At 41.0% G+C, this 21,331-nt stretch overlaps 1 protein-coding gene across 1 annotated transcript in view; it reads right to left on the reverse strand.

Annotated features, from left to right (window-relative positions):
• The window catches only part of LOC114634230 (phosphatidylinositol 3,4,5-trisphosphate 3-phosphatase TPTE2-like), a 59,696-nt gene that overhangs the window by 17,801 nt on the left and 20,564 nt on the right, over positions 1-21,331 (reverse strand). The window contains exons 8-13 of the mRNA XM_028782870.1: positions 12,448-12,508; positions 11,601-11,682; positions 11,393-11,481; positions 10,297-10,358; positions 8,173-8,253; positions 4,520-4,625 (exon numbers count right to left, since the gene is read on the reverse strand). Of these exons, the coding sequence (XP_028638703.1) occupies positions 4,520-4,625; positions 8,173-8,253; positions 10,297-10,358; positions 11,393-11,481; positions 11,601-11,682; positions 12,448-12,508 (481 nt within the window). The remainder of the gene's footprint in view (positions 1-4,519; positions 4,626-8,172; positions 8,254-10,296; positions 10,359-11,392; positions 11,482-11,600; positions 11,683-12,447; positions 12,509-21,331) is intronic.

The raw sequence follows: 21,331 nt of genomic DNA on the forward strand, positions 1-21,331 counted from the left end.
AGAGAGAGAGAGAGAGAGAGAGAGAGAGAGAGAGAGAGAGAGAGAGAGAGGTAATTTAGTTTATACAACTTAGAATTTCATTGTTTTGTCCTTCTAGGGAAATATCCAGGGAAGGAGGAGGCTTGGAAACTTTCTTGGATTTTCAGTCATGACAGTTAAAGTTAATTGTCTAAGTTCCTCTTGTTCTACCCTAAGTCCGGTTCCCAGAGCAATCTCTAGGAGAGTTCAGGGTGGCCATATTGAGACTTCCTTTAGTACTCAGTATACTGTTTAAACAAATGGCCTTATGTTCCTCTTTCTAGTTCTAATGGCCCCCTTCCTCTATCACTCCCTTAAATATATCATTCTGGAAGCCTCCAACTGACTTTCTTCCATATTTTGCTCTAACAAATATTCTAATAACATCACAGTAATTTTGATGGTCCACCTAACATTTTTGTTTTCTTTACATTTAATGTTTCGTTAACACCATCTTACTAAATCATCATGAATTGTGGTCTCCGGCCATTCACTATCAAATGTCTACTACTGTCTACCAGAGACAAACACAATATAAAACTGGTATGTACTTGTATGAAAGTGTTTTATGTTAACTCAGTATCATGTGAAGTGAATGCAGATGATAGAATTAAAAATAAAACTATATGAAGTTAATAAAATTTTATCACATGATAACAAAGGGGGTTCGTCTAAGCCCTTAAGCCCCCACATACTTAAATTTTTCAAACTGAGTAAACAGATCTTCATGTCTTAAAAACACAAAAGAAAAACATAAAACAAAACTCCTATAAAGTGGAAAATCTCTGCCTTACTCATTTTTCACCTGTTTCATCCTTCATCCTTCCAAATACATAAAATCAAAATTTTTGATTTGTCTTAAAAAACAATCAATTGTGAATATTCATTTCCCATAAATATGTGAACATGCACACCCGCTTCTGTTTTACAGAAATAGCTTCATACAATATGATGACCTTGGACTTTGTCAGAATTTGGGTTTGACGAATTAAAAGTGAGGGAACAGTACAGTGGACGATGGTACAGTGCTCAAAGCCCCACTCCCGAGCAGGCAAGTAAGGACGGACGGATGGGACTCTGCCAAGCTACTGGGCACAACATTTCTATGGACAAATTATCTGTGTTGTCAATGTTCTATAAAGTAAGGAATTATAAAACTGCTCAAAGGGAATGGAAGACTCCATAACCCTGAGCATCCGCGCTACACAAGACTTCCGGTTTCGAGAGCAGCCACGCTTCGCAAGACTACTTTTGAGTCTTACATATTCCCCTTCCATTCCGTTTCTGCTTTGTCCTGATTCCTTAAGGGAAGTTTATTTTTATCCAAAAATAAGACTGGCTATTGCCAAGGATGCTGTGACATAAATGCTACGCTGACATATAGACCTCCTGGAGTCTGTTCTGTAAAGCTTGACCAATCCCATTTGTAAGACTAGGACCATAAACTCAAGCTCCTGTCCACAAGCCTTCACGAGCAATCTTACTGGATGGTAAAGGCCCCTTGATTTACATCAAATAAAAATTAGGAAATCAAGTCCAGGAAATGTCCGGCCAGACTTCACATGAATTTCATGTAAGTTTGTGTTACTTCCTCTTGTCTTTGAATAAAACTATAAAACTTTATAGTTTTAAGTCAACAATGTCTCCACAGGGTTTGAATAAACATGAAAATATCATTGAGGGAAATTGTAGTCTCATGATCAGATATCAGGTTGAGTATGAGATACTGGAACTTATTAGAACCTTTGTAATCAGCTTATTTAAGGAACAATTTTTTATTCGTGATGTTCATATTAGAGAACTGCATCAAAACCTTTGTCTGACTAAATGTCCCTTGGCTACATAGTAAGTTAGTGCTCACAGGTGTTTGTATAGATGAGCTATTGCCCGTTGATAATGAAGAGGAAGTTGGGGCATAGAATACACTCAAATATTAAACAGTCTCTTATGTAGCTAGCTTTGATTTTATAGTTGCATTTAAATTTCTTAGTAAAAGAAACTGTTCCACCTGCAGAAGGTGCCACTTTTTGTGGTAGGGAATACAGCGATATGTATCTTCTTTCTGGGCCCTGACACCTATGGAAAGAAAGTCAAGGGAGGTACTGTGGTGGCCATCTTTCTATCGCCCACTGGACAAGGCAGCCTCTATTCTCTCTTAGGTGGGGTCTAACCACAGTTGGAAATAGTGAGTCCAGCCACTGAGGCAGATGTTATCACCTTCCCCACATAATTCACGTGGGTCTTACAGGTCCCAGGAAGCATTAACAGTGGACTTTGCAGTCCTCAAAGCCTTTCCACAGACAGGTACTCACATAAGCACCCAGGCCTTCTCCTGCTAGGACAGGAGGCTTCTTACATAGTGCTCTGTTAGAAATCTACACAGAAACAATAGGTTGAAATTTATTCAGAGAAGAGAGAAATCTACAAAAATCTGTAGGAATGCCTTAAAATTTCCAACATAAACAAGTGTATGTAAACAATCTTAGAATGGCAGAATCAGAGGCTATGCATCTAGATCTTGTTTTGTGTGGCTCAGAAGGCTAGACATCCTCGGCCTTCTGCAGGATGCTAGTGCTGGTAATGGTCCCCATGGCATCCAGCACTTAGGACTCTGCTTGGTCCATGACCTAGCTGACACAAGACTCTAAAGGTTCAGAAGTGATGCCTGTAGCTGCTTTGTTGGCAGGGGAAATGGCGCAGCCCTATGCCTTTGAGTAAGGCATTCATGCTTTTCCATATTGCCTGAGAGTGAGGTTTGCTTGTGGGCACTGATAACAAAGAGGAAGTTGAGGCACGGAGAGTGATGGAGAAATAAATACAGATGTGTCCATCTCTCCTCATCTCTCAGAGGTAGAATGTTAACCAGGTCTCCTTTCTTCCATGGGTGACGGTGGATCTCAGTCACAGCGTCTCTCCTCTGACATTCCAGAACAGATGATAGCTTCATGGAAGTTTCTCCTCTGACATTCCAGAACAAATGATAGCTTCATGGAAGATAAGGATTTTGGCTACTGGTAATTCTTTGTAGCAGTTGAGAGGATAGACGACACCCTGACAGAGCTCTTTTTATCCTAACCCTCACCATCTTTATGTAGAGCCAGGTAGAGAGGAAGCAAGGGCTGGTGCTTCAGAAGCCGTCCTTCTTCATTTCCCACCCTGTGTGTGTGCTCCACGACTCTCCTGGCTATTTCCCTCCTTTACCAACCACACAGGAAACTTCTTTTTGAAAATATTTGTATTCATTCTTTGAGAATACCATCTAACTTACTGTGATCATAGTCATCTCCTGCTACCAACCCTCCTACGACCACTCCTTTCAAACCCTACTTATATCTAATTTTTAAAATTTAAACCTATCAAGACTGTTTGTGCTTCCCAAATATTCTTGAATGTGAGGTCTTCCTCTGGACCGTGGCTGACTTACCAGGGGCAACACTCTCAGAGAAAACTGACTCTGCTCCCAGCAGCTATCAATTGGCTATTTCTACTCAGCTAGGGATAGGATTTCATGTCCAACATGCCTCTGCATGCTGAGATTTGGTCTGGTCTGGGCGCGCACAAGTCTTGGGCACACAGCTATAACTACTGTGAGTTCGTATGTGCAACTTTCCCACTCTGTTCAGAAGACACTGGTTTCTTGCAGTCACCCACAACCTCTGGCTGGCTCTTACACTCTTTCTGTCTCCTCTTTCCCAATAATCTTTGAGCCTTGGGGTGGTGGAGGAGTGATGTACATACATACATACATACATACATACATACATACATACATTGTGTGTGTGTATGTGTGTGTGTGTGTGTGTATGTGTGTGTGTGTGTATGTGTGTGTGTGTGTGTAGTGCTGGGTATCTTCTTGGAGATATACTGTTCCACTATTTTGTAGGTGGCAATTAGCACAGAGACCCACAACTGCAGGGAATCTGAGGCTGCAGAATCTACCCAAGAACTTCTAAAGGGCAGGAGGTGCCAGCCTTGTAGTTATAGTAGTCACATGACTATAATAAAGCTGCCTGGGTATTTAAAGCATCATGGTGGAGATGCAGCAGAGGCTCTAGTAGGAAGAGAAGGGGTACATAAAGATCAGAGGATAAGAGAAAAAGGTCTCCAAACGGTCAGGTGAGGAAACTACAGAGATGCCTCTGCAAGGTGAACCCTAATGAGGAAGGAAAGAGACATTGCTAAGTACCCAGGGTGATCTTCTTTCCCTGATCCTCTACTAAGGTTGGGCCCCAAATGTCTACCCTGGACTGAGGTCAGAGAAGCAAGGAGAAGGGACAAGGGAGGCCTCCCCAACCCCCATCCCCCGCCCTGCATCAACTGATGAAGGAAAGGGAAGGGAGGAGAGGGACATTTAGGAGCTGTCACTGAATCCTCGTACAGCCTGTGACTAACTGCAGAGGTAGAGTTCATGTGTGAGACATTGTAAATAGACAACTATGCGCCCCCAGCATGAAAATGCTGGCCCTCAGCCCAACCCCTCAGTTCTGAACAAAGCACTTACCGTGAATGGAATAGACAACGAATCTTTTTATCACCAGTGTTTTTTTTGGAGGGAGAGTCAGTTGGTAGTTAATTTTCAGTTTTTCAAAATATTTAACATATCTATTCTGCAAAGCAACAGAAGCCTCAATTTAAGTGGGGAGGAAAAGTTTAAGGTTGGCATTAATAATCCTGTCTCCTTTCTTGCTCCCCCCTCTCTGACTTATTTGTTTACTTTAAATATATGAGTTCATTGTAGCTGTCTTCAGACACACTAGAAGTGGACATCAGATCCCATTACAGATGGTTGTGAGTCACCATGTGGTTGCTGGGAATTGAACTCAGGACCTTTGGAAGAGCAGTCAGTGCTCTGAGCCACTGAGCCAGCTCTCCAGCCGCTCTCTATTACTTTGTATTGTTTTTGGGAGGAATCCTTGGGGATCCCTAAGCCTCATACTGTCCCCATGGAGTGTTGTTCACAGGACTTTCATTGGATCTTTCTTCAAGAAGTTGAAACATCTCTTCAAGGTATTGGACAAACTTGGAGGCGCTAATAAAATTAACAACCATGCATGCTATTAGAAATGGAAGTCTGGGGCCAGTGAGATGTCCCAGTGTATAAAAGCACTTGCTAAGCACACATGAGAAACTAACTTTTTATCTCAAAAATCCATGTCAAAGAGATCCAGGATTGGCTGTGCATTCCTGCAATCCCAGCATTGCGGTCAGAGACAGATAGGTGCCTGGAGCTCACTTGCTGCCCAGCCTAACCCAAGCATCAGACTTCCGGTTCACTGAGAGGCCCCACATCTCAAGAGAACAAGGTGGAGAGCAACAGAGGAGATTGCCTGGTGCCTTCTTCTGCCTCTACACGTACACACAACACATGTGTATGCACATTACATGCACTTACCACACACACACATACACACACACACACACACACACTCACACAGAAAGAGAAAGAATAAAAGAAATAAAGAGAAATGGAAGTTATGTGTCTTTCTGAGCCTGTCATGTTTTCTCTTTATACAGAATCTAAATTAAACATTACATATGGTGTGTGTGTGTGTGTTTACATGTTTGTATATGTATTATATAACTCATGAAACTAGAAAGGGTATCATAGAAGGAGAAGACAAGATCTCAAAGGAACGGAGACACACTGAGAACCACAGAATACCTATAAGAAGAAGACAGGAGGAGGAAGGTACTAGCTGAGGAATAAAGGAACTGAGCCAGAGGGTGCTGGGCTATGGGTAAAGACAGTGGGCTCAGGGGCAGGGATGAATGAGAACAGAACATGCCATGTATGTGAAGACATCATGACAGAATCGATTACTTTGGATGTTAACCCAAAACATTAATTTTTAAAAAAGAAATGGCAGTTATAAAGGGAAGGGGCAGAGGGAAACAAATCAGAACTCTAATGACACATGAATGAGGATGCTGTAATAAAACCCAGTACTTTGTATGTTAACTTAAAATACTAATAAAAAAAAAGCAAGAAGGAGGTGGGGGGATAGGATAGGGGGTTTCTGGGGGAGGGATGGGGAAAGGGAATGACATCTGAAATGTAAATAAATAAAATATACAATAAAAAAATCTTAAAAAAAGAAATGACAGTTATAAGAAAGGTTTCTACAAGTTCTTAGCTGGGAAGTGGATGTCACGTGGCGAGTAGAGTAACCCAAAGTGAATGTGATGTGTGTAAGTGCCACCACCCAACACAGGGCTCCCCGCCCCATTTCATGACCTTGCCAGCACCTCTCAGACCTATAGCTGAGTCCTTGCACTGAGAACCTTGATAAATGGTACTGAGGAGATTTTTGTTTTGTTTTGAGGCAAGGTCTCTCTGTGTCGCTCTGTCTGCCCTGGGACTCTCTATGTAGAGTGGACTGGTCTCCTTGAATTCACAGAGATCTACCAGCCTCCCTTCTGAGCACTGGGATTGGAGGCGCATGCCATCATGTCTGGTGGGTATTGAGGTGTTTTTAAGAGGGTCCTATGTCAGGTGTCACAGTGAAATACTTGTGGGATAAAAATGATATGTCAATGGAATTTCCTTCAAAAAAAGGCTTAGGGAAAGAAAGTGTGGATAGTGGTGACCATGGGTTTGAGGAGAGAAGGTCGAGAAAGATTGTGGCTGATGGTTAGCTGAAATGTCTTCTGAGGTAGTTGATGGCTGTAAAGGGCTTTATTCTAGTGCATGCGTGTGCACACATGCACGTGTGTCTGTGTATGCAATGTGTATTATGTGTGTGCCTGCATGTATATGTGTGTGTGCCTGTGTATGTGCCTATGTGTGAATGTGTGTGCCTGTGTGTATGTTTGTGCCTGTGTATATGTGTGCCTGAGTGTGTATGTATGTGTGTATCTGTGTGTATGTGTGCCTGTGTGTGTCTGTGAATATGTGTGCCTGTGTTTGTGAATATGTGTGCCTCTGTGTGTGTGTGTGTGCCTCTGTGTGTGTGTGTGCGCGCACGCACTATGGTTTACAGTAGCTCCCTCATCTACTGCCTCCATCAGGCCCAACGAGATGGGAGGAAATGAGCGGAAACTGAGCCAGACAAGCAGCCCACCTTCAACTGCTTCATTGCATATTTACCAGAGCACCAGCAATTCTCACTAGCACACTCTGTTTGGAAAATTCCATAGTAAACTGGTTTTGAGAGAACAAAAGGCAACAGCAAATATTTTATAATGGTGTGTAGACTCTAATGTGATATCTAGATACAGACACACACGTATGAAATACAACCTTATCTGATATGCAATTATTTTTTGTGATAAGGTCTTGTCTAGGTGATCTTCAAAACTGAGATTTTCCTGCCTCTCTCTAGGACTATAGGCATAAGCTGTCACTGACTCACAATGGCGTTTATTATTCTCATTCTTGTCTATCTATCTATCTATCTATCTATCTATCTATCTATCTATCTATTTTTCTAGACAAGTTCTATCTGTGTAGGCTTGACTGTCTTGGAATTTACTCTGTAGATCAGGCTGGCCCTGAACTCAGAGATCTTCCTGTCTCTGCCTCCCAAGTGCTAGGATTAAAGACCTGTGCCACCACTGCCCGGCTCTTTCTTCTTTAAAATACAATTTCTCTCCCTACCTCCTTGCACACACACACACACACACACTACACAATACACCACACACACACACACACACACACATAAACACACTACACCACACATACCATAACACACACACATAAACACATTACACCACACATACCATAACACACACACACACACACACACACACACACACACGAATCATCCAGAAACAGTTCCTGTGACTGTTCTTCAGGAATTGAATTGTTTGTAAGTCTGAATAGGTGCCTATGAAAGAGAATTCCTTTCAGGGAATTGTGGAGTAAACTTTATATGGTGGTTAGACCTCAGGACCCTCCTACCTTGGGAGGGCAAATCAGTTTCTGACCTCTAGAAACAATAACAAATATAAAATGTGAGATAGACTGTTCTGGGCAGATCGCAAGGATTGGCATCTGAGGTGGGGCTCTGAGCCTCAGGGAGAGAGCAAGGCCTGGCCCAGGGCACCTGAGCACTGCCACGTGATTATCAGCCGGGAGGGTGGGACATGGGAGGAATGACGAATGCTGATGCCTCTTGCCCTCCCGCAGAACCCTCAAAACAGAGATCTTACCTGAGAAGGGGTCTCTATTCCTTGAAACTTAGAGCTGTTGCTTTTATCTGTCCGTCGCTCCCCAAAAAAGTACAGACTTTCCTATGGGAAAGGGGACAACACAACCATGGTTTGGCGGCACTCTTGTTTTTCTTACTGCAGGTCATCTTGAAGTCAGGCTTCTTGAAGTTGACTGTCTCTGGGTAGAGGCTACCCAAAATGGCAGAGTTAGGATGGCACATGAGGGACATGTATTTGTGAAACCAAAGACTCATAAATACACAGGATGCTAAATCGGGAAAAGCTAGGGGCCATCTGGTCAACCCCTCTACCTTCCATTTCCAAACAGGAAACAGGCCAGATTCTGGCCAGGGAATTGGGGTAAGCTAACTGCAGGGTCTTACTGAACCTGGAGCTCACTGGTTCAGCTAGATTGGCTGGTTAGCATGCTTTTGGAATTGGCCTGCCCTCCTTCGACAGTCCCTCCCTTGTTGGAGCTATAGGGACATACCATTGTGCGTGGCGTTTTTTACATAGGTGCTGGGGATCTGAACTCGGGTCCTCTTGGCCCTCCACAAAACCATCTCCTCACTCCTTCTGATCCACTTTCTGAGTCAGTCTCTCACTGAACTCAGGCTTCACTGATTTGATTACACTGGATTGCCAGGTTTCCAATCTCAGGTTCTTATGCTTGTACAACAGGCCTTTTATCGACTGAACCATCTCCCCAGACCCTCATTAAGTTGATTTTATTGCTCATCAGTTATTGATCTATGATTTAAAAATCACTGTCCCAGGACATCTCTTTTTTACCTGTACCCTCGGCCCCCAGGCATTGAATCAACTGGCCCAGCCCTAGGGCAGGCATAGCATCACCAACAGTCCCCAGGGGCTACAAAAACCAGGATATAGTACCCATTTTCAAAACCTGTGTGTCAAGTTATAAAAACAGAGAGGGTGCTGAGATTCTAAAAGTGCAGTTTTGGAAAGCAGAGTCTCTTCTACACACTGTACGAGAGACGAGCAGAACACTCATAAGTGCATCCTGTAAGTGCTAAACGTCCAGCTCCTTGTAGGCTAATGACTGAGAATTCTATTTTAAGAAGTTGAAATAGGACAAAGAAAATGGCTCAGTGGGTAAAGGAGCTTGCTGCTAAACCTGATACCTCAAGTTTGATCCTCAGAACCCACATAGTGGAAAGAGAAAACCAACTCCTCTAGCTTCTACAAGCTGTCTAGACAGACAGATAGACAGACAGACAGACAAACACAAACACACACACACACACACACACACACACACACACACACACACACACTAAATAGATGTAAAAAAGAAAAAATATTTTTAAAGAAATTGGAACCAGCCCACCTTGTCTCCTCAGAAATTTCTAGAGAGGTTACACATCTCCTATGTCTGCCATACATTGACTCTGACGTAGCAGAGACAATCAGATGCTGTTGTGAGCTGGAAAGTGATCCTGTTGAATGACTTACCAATTGTAAAGATGCTTGGATCCTTTGGGGGCACTTACCTAATTAATCTTTATATTATTCTGGTAAAGAAGGAAGAAGCTATGTGGTTGGTGGTGAGAGAAAGGGGCAGCATTTTGACCACTGTGAAATATTCTTGTCTTTTCTTTTTCCTTTTATAGCACAGCTGGCCTTGAATTTAAGATCATCTTCAGTGTGGAGTTCTGGCATGGGGTGAGGGAACTACAAGCCTAACTCAGCCTTTTTATATTTGTATGACCTGGCTTAGCTTCTCTTACCTTAATACTGCAGCTACTGGGCTCTGCCTCCATGAAAATGTTGATACTGTATATATCATGATTGCTGTACTAATTTTATTTTTTTAAAATATTGCCTAAAATGTGACAAATTTTAATTACTGGAATATTTTGCGGCCCCTTCAATGTTGTGTCTCTCTGACTTCAGCCAAGAGCTGGCCCAGAGCAAGAGATAGGCCAGCTACTATTCACACATGAAATGAGGGTGTCCTAAACCCGTGGTTTCTGAAAAACCATCTTTCTAATTTAACTTATATGAGTCACGACTCAAAGAATCTCCCTAACATTTTATAGTAACACTTCAGAAGGAGTGGATTCAATCCTCACGAGGCAGTACAGTGATGGTTTTTCATACCCTTGCATTTAAAACTATTTCACTGGCAATGAGGCAGGCACACACCATGGTTCCAGTTCTTCCTAGAAAGAGAAGAAAGCCATTCAAAGAATTATTGTTTATAGTAGCACTCAATTTAAGAACTCAAATAGAGACCTGGTGGAGATGATTTATTTCTTGATTTGCAAAAAGCATCTGGGTGTGAATTTACATCCCTAAAAGTCAAGTGAAAAGCTGTTGTAACAGTATTAACCTTGACCCAAGCACTGGGGTGTGGAATCATGATCCAAGAGATTGTTAGCCAAAACAGCTAGCTCTCAGTTTAGTGACAAACAGTGTCCCCAAAAAACCTTTCTCCAAACAAATAACAGTAATAACAATAAAAACAAGCAGGAAAAAGAGGCATTAAAAGGTATTTCCAAAAGCAAACATACACAAGGCTAATAGGTATATAAATATGTTGACTGTCACCAGTTATCAAGAAAAAGCATAGTGACCACAATAAGCATGCTAAGGTGATATATATGTAAATTAGTTGGATCCAGCTACTCCACAATGTAACTACAAAAATATAGCGCATATCATAAATATATACAATCTATTAAACTATCATCTTGAAATAAAAAGTGTTATTCTACCTCAAATGTCATTGGTATTTTAACAGATTTTACATTAGCAAGCCAAAAGCAAAATAATCCAATTTAGTAGGTAGGGGAAAATACTCCCAACCTTCTTTAACTCATTTTCCTTCTTGCCTTCCTCTCCTGTCCTTTCTTTCCCTCTTGCTGCCCTGTTTCTTCCTTCTTACATTCCTTTGGTGTTGGAACTCGTATTTTAAAGTGTCAATGATTAATATTGATTAATCACCTTCATTTGCACACAGTATTCCTTTCCAATTTCTTTTTTTTTTTTGTTTTGTATTGTTTTTTTGAGACAGGGTTTCTCTGTGTAGCCCTGGCTGTCCTGGAACTCATTCTATAGACCAGGCTGGCCTGGAACTCAGAAAGCTACCTGCCTCTGCCTCCCAAGTGCTGGGATTAAACATGTGCGCCACCACTGCCCAGCTTCTTTCCAATTTCTTAACAAAATGGAAAATGGAAGAAAGAGGTGGTGTTACCTTTTCCTCCCTTACAGTGAATCGCGACAACGTTTTCAGGATCTTGAGCCATCCAGTCACTTACTTCCTTGCAGAACAACAACATTTCCCTAATTTCAAATAGAAGATTTTTCATTCTATGAAATTATTTCCAAAATAATACTCTTCTAAAACACCAGGCCCAAGGTATTTATCCCTTTTCTGACAGTCAGAGTGACATAAGACTCACTCGAGAGTGGGCACGTTGTGATCGTCAATCATGATTCTGCGGACCCGGTAGTGGAAGCGCTTAGGGTCATAAGATCTCTCACCTAAAATAAATAGTACACATGTCATTTATCCATGCCTAGTGACATAGCAGATGATAAAGTTATAAACAGGTTAAAACTTTCAATTAGAAAATTCTTTATCTTCTGGAGTAGCTTTCAGTTTGCTCTAAAGACAATATTTCAGAGTTGAAAAAAAAAAGTTTGGTGATTATCCACCCTGGGAAAACATCATTTTAAAAGAGGTTTCACCTTTAGCTTTCTAGTGTCTTCTCAGTACATCACCATGGCTATTAGAAACCACAGAACAGAGACAAATGTAGCCAACGGAGCTGCTAGCTCCTAAAAATGTTCATTGAGTACATAGGCATTGAACAGGACACCAGAGATGGGGTAGTAAACTGAGGTACCATCTACTTCCTACAGGGTGGAGTTTTTGTCTTAGTCTAGTGCCCTCCACCTTATCATACCTACTCCAGGTGGGTTAGAAGATGGAGTTGCTAATTTTTACACCTTCAGTGTAATATAGAAGGAATAAAGAATAAATGTATTATTCTAGAACCATTAGAACAGGCATTCCCTAACATGGCTGACCTCTGCTCTGCCCATTTGGTCTTTCCAGGCCCACCTCAGCCTCTCTTCTAGGGTACTTTGTGCTAACTTCCCTATCACATAAGGCCAATACAAGATGGGAAATTTTACTCTGACTTCCCACTACTAAATACTTATGAATAAATGAAATGCAGGAGCGGAGTCTGCGAACAATCTGTTCTCTGTCTAAAGTATCCCAGTAGTGAGTCTTGTACATACTGCATAGATTGTAGACTTGATAGTGGTTTGGATGCTTGGTATCGAGGAACCGTGCAACCTCCTAAAGAAGGATAGACACAAATGTTACATCTCCAGTGTGATCCAGTAGTAAGCTTAGAGAGAGAAGTAACTACAGATGGTTACTATTGTTTCACCTGCCTCTCACTGACATCTTCTAGGGGAAATTCCCCCAATGTGAGGATATGTCGATTTTATATCATATGTGTCTTGCTAAGAAACAAGCCTCTGCTGCAACTTGAATCAAATGCTCCCTATAACTTCACGGTTAAACACTTGGTTCCCCAGCTGGTGGTGGTGTTGGGAAAGTTGTGGACTCTTTAGGAGGTTGAATCTTGCTGGTGGAAATGGGCTTCTGGGAGAATATAAGGAGGCTTTATATACTGTTAGTTCTTGTTTACCCTCTGCTTCCTCAGAGTGGAAACAATGTGACCAGAAAAGAAAATTTCCATGACACACAATTATCAGAACTCTAGTTTGGCAGTGATGATCCACTCCTTTAATCCCAGCGCTTTCAGAGTTGATGCAGAGGCAGGTAGGTCTCTGTGAGTTTGAAGCCAACCTGATCTACAGATGAGAGTTCCAGGATGGCCAGGGCTACACAGAAAAATCCTGTCTTGCAAAACCAGGCAACTAGCCAACCAACCAACCAACCAACCAACCAACCAACCAAACCAAACCCAACCAACCAACCAACCAACCAACCAACCAACCAACCAACCAACCAACCAAAAACACTTAATGTACAGAAACAAGAAAAGAATATTAAAAGCAGCAAGGGGAAACAAACAATCAAGGAACAACATATAAAGGCAGTCAGTTCTATTAGAACACATGACTTTTCTATGAGCACTTGAAAAGCCAGAAGGGCCTAGTTGGATGTTCTATAAACTTTGAGAGACCATAGTTGCCAGCTCAGATTATTATACCCAGCAAAATTTTCAATCAGATGGAGAAATACAAAGATATTCCATAATGAAGTCAAATTTAAGTAGTATCTATCTACAAATCCAGCTCTACAGACGACAACAGAAGGAAAACTTCCACTTGAGGAGGTTAATTCTTTCACGAGCTTCCACAAAAACAAGTCTGGGATTATTATTAAAAATATTGTAACAAGGCATGAAGCAAGATTCCACTCTCATTTGCACCACATACCACATAGGTGGATGTCATGATGCTTTTGAAATGTTCCTGTGCCTTTCAAATAAGTTAAACTGTTTCATTGTTCTGAGTGTCTTAGATTATGGTACAACACAATATTCTAAATGTTGGGGTTTTGCTGTTGTTTTGTTGGTCATAATACTATAGTACACAGTGAAATTCTCTTACTCTGCAAGAAGACAGTAGGATGTAAATGTTAGGGATGGTTCTGAGGGTCCATGAAGTTCTACCTTTCTCATACAGGCTCTGCTTTTACAAGCATTAGTCCAGCCTCAATAACTTCTTACTGTGTTGAAATGGCTTTACTGCTGAAACACTGTGTTGCAGCGATTTTCAGACAAGGAAGTGCTGGTGTTAAATACAAATCTGACCTCTGTTCTTATCAATTATTTGGGCTTTTGACTATTTTTCCACTCTTTTGTATTTGCTATTTCTATTTCAAAGCAGATTGCTGTCTTGATTTTTTTTTTCAGTCATGGGACCCATGGACTTCTTTCCTGCTGAAAATGCTTGCTTTTCTGTTAATATATTGATGTGTGAAAGGGGTGAATTACTTAATAAATATTTCTAAGACACAAGTTAAAAAATGATGAATTTAAATGTTGGATGACTGATTTTCAGGAGGAGCAGATTTTGCTCCAGGTGTCCAGATCCTCTCCAGGTTCAAAGGAATGAACTTCAGGATAGCAGAATATGTTATGCAGACATGGAAATAATTAAAATTGGTTATTAGCCACACAATTTGGAAATACATTACAGGAATTAAAAGAAAAACAAATCTTGCTGTTTTGGTATTTATTTCATTTTTGTAAATATAAAGAACTTGAATTAAGAAAATTTAAATATATATTTAAATCTTTATATTTTTTATTCCGTATGTGGAATCCTTTGAGTTCTGATATTGTTTTCAGAATTGGTTGATTCAAGTATGTTGTTTTCAAATGAGAGTTCATTAGTTTCTTTCCCCACCACATAAAATTGTTTTTTTTTTTTAAATCATAGTAACCATTGTGGCCTAATGCTTTGAGCTTTACAGATTTTTCTTTGTAAATGCAAGACCCTTTTAACAAAATAGTGTTTGTCATCAGTTTGCAACTAAATATTTATAATTATTGTATAATTATAAACAAAAATATGTAAAGCTTTGATTAAAGTTACATTGCAAAAAAGTTAAAGTTGTCTACTTCTTTATGGCCATGATTATCATAATGATGTGGCCCTACTTCTTGGTAACAATTTTCTCTATTAGTTACTTAACCCATTATTTGTGACCAAATACCTGACAAGGGGAAACTTAAGGACGAAAGGGGGTTGTTTGTTTTTGCTGTTGTTGGTTGTTGTTGGTGGTTTGTTGTTGTGGTGGTGGTTGTTGTTTTGGCTTATGCTTCATGCATGGAAGCATGGCAGCACTGTGATTCTTCCACAGCCTAGAAGAAGAGAGTGGGCAGGAAGTGACAGGTTTCAAGACCCCAGATCCTCCTGCAGTGGTTCATGTCTTTCAAGGAGGCACCGAGTAATAAAAACTCTATCGTCTTCCATAACATAACTGCCAGCTGGAGACCAAACCAGCAAGCATACGATCCTTTGTAGGCTCTTTCACAGTAACCTCACACTGTATACATACACACCATAATAGTCAAGTGAAAAGTCTAAGTGAAAAAAATAATATAACAGATGCTTAAGCTCCAGATGTATTCTAAATCCCTCTACATTTCACTCAGTGCTTTGGCATGAATCTATCGTTGACTCAACCTGTTTTGCCTTTGTTTTCTGATTGAACTAGTTAGTTGGCCTAAAGACTCCAAATACCCTCCAATCAAATGGACGTAAATTATTTAAAGTAGTGGCTCTCAATCTGTGGGTCATGATCCCTTTGTGGGTTAAACAACATTTTTACAGGGGTCACCTAAGACTATAGGCTAACAAATATCTACATTATTATTCATAACAATAGCAAAATTACAGTTATAAAATATCAATGAAAATAATTTTATGGTTGGGTCACTACAACATGAGGAACTGTATCAAAGGGTCTCAGGATTAGGAAAGTTGAGACCCAAAGACAGAGTCAATAAGACAAATTGGCAACCTACAGATTGGAAAAAAAATCTTTGCTAACCCTATATCCGATAGAGGGCTAATATCCAAAATATATAAAGAACATAAGAAGTTAATCCCACCCCCAAACCAAATAACCTAATTAAAAAATGGGGTACAGAGCTAAACAGAGAATTCTCAACAGAAGACTCTTGAATGGCTGAGAAGCACTTAAAGAAATGTTCAAAGTCCTTAGTCATCAGGGAAATTCAAATCAAAATGATCCTGAGATCCCACCTTCCACCAATCAGAATGGCTAACATCCAAAACCCAGGTGATAGCTCATACTGGTGAGGATGTGGAAAAAGAGGAACACTCCTCCATTGCTGGTGGGATTGCAAATTGGTACAACCACTCTGGAAATCAATCTGGCAGTTCCTCAGAAAATTGGAACTAAATCTACCTGAAGACCCAGCCATACCACTGGTCCGAGGCCCCCAGCACCTATACAGCAGAGGACTGCCTGGTCAGGCCTCAGTGGGAGAAGACACTCCTAATCCTCGAGAGACTTGAGGCCACAGGGTGTGGGGAGGCCTAGTGTGGGAGAGTACCCTCTTGGAGACAGGGGGAGGAGGGATGAGATGAGGAAGTGTGGGAGGAGGGATATTGGAGGGGAGCAATGGCTGGACTGTAAATAAATAAATAATTAAAAAAATGTAAAATGAAAAAAAAAAAGTTGAGAACCACTGCTCCGTGCTACTGCAGTGTCTGTCCCCATACACAATAGAGTAACCAGCCACACCATGGCAAGACATTACAAGGTAGCTAAGGTGTTAGGATGGTAGGTTAAGTGCATGTAGATTTTTTTCCCAGTAGCTGAGCCTTTGTGAGACTTCCTCCAACCCTTGAAAGTTTTCCTTCAGATGGGAAGGCAGAAGAAAGACAGTCCTCTTTCAAACTCTTATGGCAACAAGTCCATCTTTATGTTTCCATACGTACCCAGTTCCACCTATAGAGCACATCCCTTGCTGTAGACGCAACAAGTGCTACAGTCTCTCTTCTTAAGCTGGCAACAGTGGATGGTTTCACTGTAGCATCTGTTTGTTTGCTAATCTCTGGATCCTACATCTGGAACATTTTAGCTACCTAAAGGCAACACTGACCATTTCTTTGTAAGTATACTTCAGGGTTATGAAGATTTACCCTCAGGTTGGGGAGATAGTTCTGTCTGTAAAACGCTTGCTTTCAAAGCATGAGAACCTAAGTGTGATCCCCCAAATCCACATTAAAAGGCTGGATGTGGTTAAATGCTTCTCCCTCCAGCCCTGGAAAATGGAGACATGCACATCCCTGGGGCTCACTGGCTGGGCAGCCTAGCCTTCTTGATGAGCTCCAGACTAGTGACAGACAGACTGAGATTAGTGACAGACAGACTGTCTCAAGAATAAAGTGGATGGTATTTGATGATCAACACAGCTGTCTTCCAGCCTCCACACACATATGCACACATGTGCACACACACACACACACACACACACTACAAAAACACAATAAAGATTTAAAAAAAAATGTACCCTCTGTTTTGCATCCTCAATGTCAAGGTATAACTCTGTACATATAACCTCCCTTCCTTCTTTTCTTTCCTTGTTTCCTTCTTCCCTCCCTGCTTCCCTCATTTCCTTCCTTTCTTTCCTCCCTTCCTCATTTCCTTTCTCCTTTCTTTTGTGTAGCCCTGGCTGTCCTGAACTTGCTTTGTAGACCGGGATAGCCTCAAACTCAGATATCTTGCTTGCCTACCTCTGGGACTAAGGGCATGCACTGTTGTGGACACAGAGGTCCTTACACTCACAAAGAAGCACTGTGAGACCCGGGAATGTTAATCACACAGGCATGTCTCCTCAGTGGAGGAGATAAAAATCAAATACCTGCCTTCCATCCAGAAAGCTGAGAGTGGAATTTTTTAACAACTTTGTGACCTTTTGCTACCTGTGGAGGAAGACACCACCCACCTTTTGCTATAGAGGCAGACCTCACCCAAATTCCCCAGAATGCTTATCCCAGACTCTTCCCTCTCCAGACCATTACCCATCCTTAGGGCAGATGTCACATGTACTTTATGGCCGGCTGACCTCTACTATCGGTCAGAGATCACATTAGATTCTAGGGCTTGTAGCTACAGAACCCACCCTTGTGGTCACATGTACTCTGTAACCGAGTGTCTACGTGGTCACACCCTAAGCTTTATTGTACACCTGGAATTAGACTGATTGTTGCCTGGAAACCTTTTCCCAAATTGTACTGTGTTTTAAATATGATGCCTGGCATCAGACTCTGACCCAAGTTGTCACAGTCAATCCGCACCAGGATTTTATTCTTATCTCTTTTCAAGGTTGGCTTCCTGCCTGGATACCTGCAGGGACCCCCCTCAAAGGGCCACCATATCCTTAACATCATTTCTTTTTAAAGATTAAGGAAACCATGTTTTAGCATCCTGTGAGGAGCTAAGTGTCCACAGATGTCAGTCCTTCATTCATTTGTCAACCTCAACTTAAAATGACATCCTGTCCAAGATGAGCAGGCTGTTTTCACTGAGAATGGGTCCACTGAAGCTCTCCATGGCTGAACTAATAGCTTATGTTTGAGCCTGCATTCTGAATGAAAGACTAAATAGTCATTCAACCAGTAGCTATGCTATTTTGGTATCTTATGCACTTTATGAAAATAGATTGCCTTTGAGTATTTTGATTAAAACAGTAAAGGAATCAATAACTGTCAATCAACATCCAAGGAGATAACAGTTTAATAACTGATTGAAACCTATAGTCTAGAGATCATTTAAGTAATGCCTTTGTTTTGATTTTCAGCTAAATGGAGGGTTTTTGGGGTAACAATCTAGCTTGTATTAAATATGACTAGATTGAGGCCAGTTTTATAAAAAGAAAAATGGCTTGATTTAAGCAAACTATAACTCAGAGTTGCCAGCTTAGTCTACCGTAAAACAGTATCTATTAGCAGATGTGCTATCCATAAAGCTTAAGAGTGGCCATTTTGGGGAAGTAGATTAGATATGAATGAACATGCTTTATTGACAAGTTTGTATTTGTTCCATCTAGAAGGATGCAAAGCACACTGACAAGTCTAAACTCAATATTTTCAAATTGACATATTTAAACCCATATCATACAGTGACATGAAAACCCCCTCCGTGATGACTCTCATGATATAGTCTGGCACCTTTGGAAACCACACATGCTTTCAAAGGAGAAAACCAACCCAAAGTCCTACCCAGCTATGACACATATAAGCCACAACTGTGACCAACATGGCAACCTTAACAGTACAGTAGTGGCAGCCATACCTTGATGATAACCCACAGCTCTCTAAGACTCTCTCAACAGATGGAAGCCAAACAAGGTATTGGAAGCCTAGCCAATGAGTCAGGGCTAGTGAAGTCATAGATCTTGGAGGAGAACCTACAATTGCTACTTTACTAAACCGGCCTAGTCCCTAACTACACTCTAAATATTTGTCCTTAAACCCACAGGTAAGTGTAGTCCTGACCTCTCATCAAGGAGACTTCACTTTGCAACAGGTGGAGACCACTACAAAATAAACTACAATGAATAAAAATGCAGAATTGTGGTGCACAATGCCAACGGATACACCTACGATACAACTCCTATACGTAAAGCTCAGGAATCATTGCAGAAAGGGGGGGGGCAGGAAAGATTCTAAGAGCAGGAGGAGCAGGGGGGCTGCTGTGAGATTGTTTCCTAGTAACATCAGAAGCCACACCCACGAAGTCTCACCAACCTGACTGCCTAAGCATGAGCTGAACAAAGACAACAGACATGCTAATAAGCTGACTAGGATTTTCTCAAGGAGAGATGCAAGCCTCACCGACAGGAACCTATCTACAATTCAAATAAATGTCTCCTTCAGGAGCCTTTTACCAAATGTCTCCTCAGAAAACCTTTACAGAAAGATTTTCTTATTGACAGGAATTGTATTTACTTTTGTAATTTTTGGAGAGTTCTTTTTACATCTTTTGATAAATAGTTAATAATGAGATCTCAACAACAAAAAATGACTTTAATAGTTTGTGAAAAAGCCAGTATGGGTGTCCAGTGTCTTCCTTCAGCTATACTTGTTGACATTTATAATTTTGAGATTCCTACAATATGGAGTTTTGTAGGCTACAGTGTGTTCACTGACTCTGTATGAGGTAGTATGTAATTAAATGATTTCTTTGTATAAGTGGTTCTATTTTCTATATTATGATAAGTAGTGATGTTATTTTTTAAAGAACTACTATTATATATAAAACACTATTGGGTGAATACAAATAATTCATTTTGAGGATAAAAAAACAGTCACAAAATATGATTATACTTATGTGAAATTGATGAAAGATTGGTGACAGAATTAAAAATAATGATTACATCTAGCATGATAGGATACTGAAAACAATAACATAAAGATGCTTAATACTTTGACAAGGTGTACGCAGTTTCACTAAGATACACATTTAAGATCAACTCAAGTTAACGTATACTTTACTCTAACAATTATAAGGATGTATAAATATGAATATAATCACAGCCCACCTAATGACATTTTATTTATTCTTTCATCATTTCTTTCTTCTTCTTTTTTTTTTCGAGACAGGGTTTCTCTGTGTAGCCCTGGCTGTCCTGGAACTCACTCTGTAGACCAGGCTGGCCTCGAACTCAGAAATCCACCTGCCTCTGCCTCCCAAGTGCTGGGATTAAAGGTGTGAGCCACCACTGCCCGGCCTCTTTCATCATTTTATAGAGCATATATTTTATTGCATTCTTTTCCATCCTTCAACTCTTCCTAGATCTTCCCCTTCCCTACTCACCCAACTTCATGTTCCATCTCTTAAAAAAAAAATTAAAAGCAAAGAAAACAGCTGCCAGGAAACATGGAATCTAATTTGTGTTGGCTAACCACTCTGAGCATGAGGCCTGCACTGGGGTGTGGTTGACGTATCCAGTGTCACTTGAAGAAAACGGACTTTTTCTATTCACAGATGCTACTATTTGCAAAATGCTTCTCTGCTAAGTGTTGGAACTTTCATCACTGGCCAGAGTGCTGAAAATGAGTGACTATAAATTTTCAACCCTGGATGGGACATCTGCACAACCCCTCCTCTCTCCATCCACCCCCACACACAGCTCAGGGAACATCATGGAAGGTAGGTAAGAATGAAGGGGTTGGAAGATGGGGGTTGCTGTGAAACGTTCCAGCTGGTCAATGTGAGTATGTGTGAGGGAGGAACACGGTGGGCTCCATTGAGCGGCCATTGGCAGGTGATGACTGCTTGGGAGGGTTTTTCCTCTCTTTGAGAGTGTGGCTTCTGATAGTTTGCACACACTCTAGTGAATGGCCACAAGCCGTGTACATATAAGCAGCTCGAATAGAATGCAATGGGTTATTAAAACATAATGAGGAAGAAGACATGAGGTTGAGAGGGGAATTTGCTGCAGAGGAATGGGGTGAGAGATGCTCAAAATACATTGCAGAAATGTATGACATATTCTCAAAGGGTAAATTAGTTTTAAAAAAAAACTATTTTACTTATAATGTAGCATTTCCTTACTTCCTTCTGACAAGATTGCAAAAACATGACCACAATACCTTG

Source organism: Grammomys surdaster, unplaced genomic scaffold, assembly GCF_004785775.1.
Source record: "Grammomys surdaster isolate TR1022 unplaced genomic scaffold, NIH_TR_1.0 919, whole genome shotgun sequence".
NCBI lineage: Eukaryota > Metazoa > Chordata > Mammalia > Rodentia > Muridae > Grammomys > Grammomys surdaster.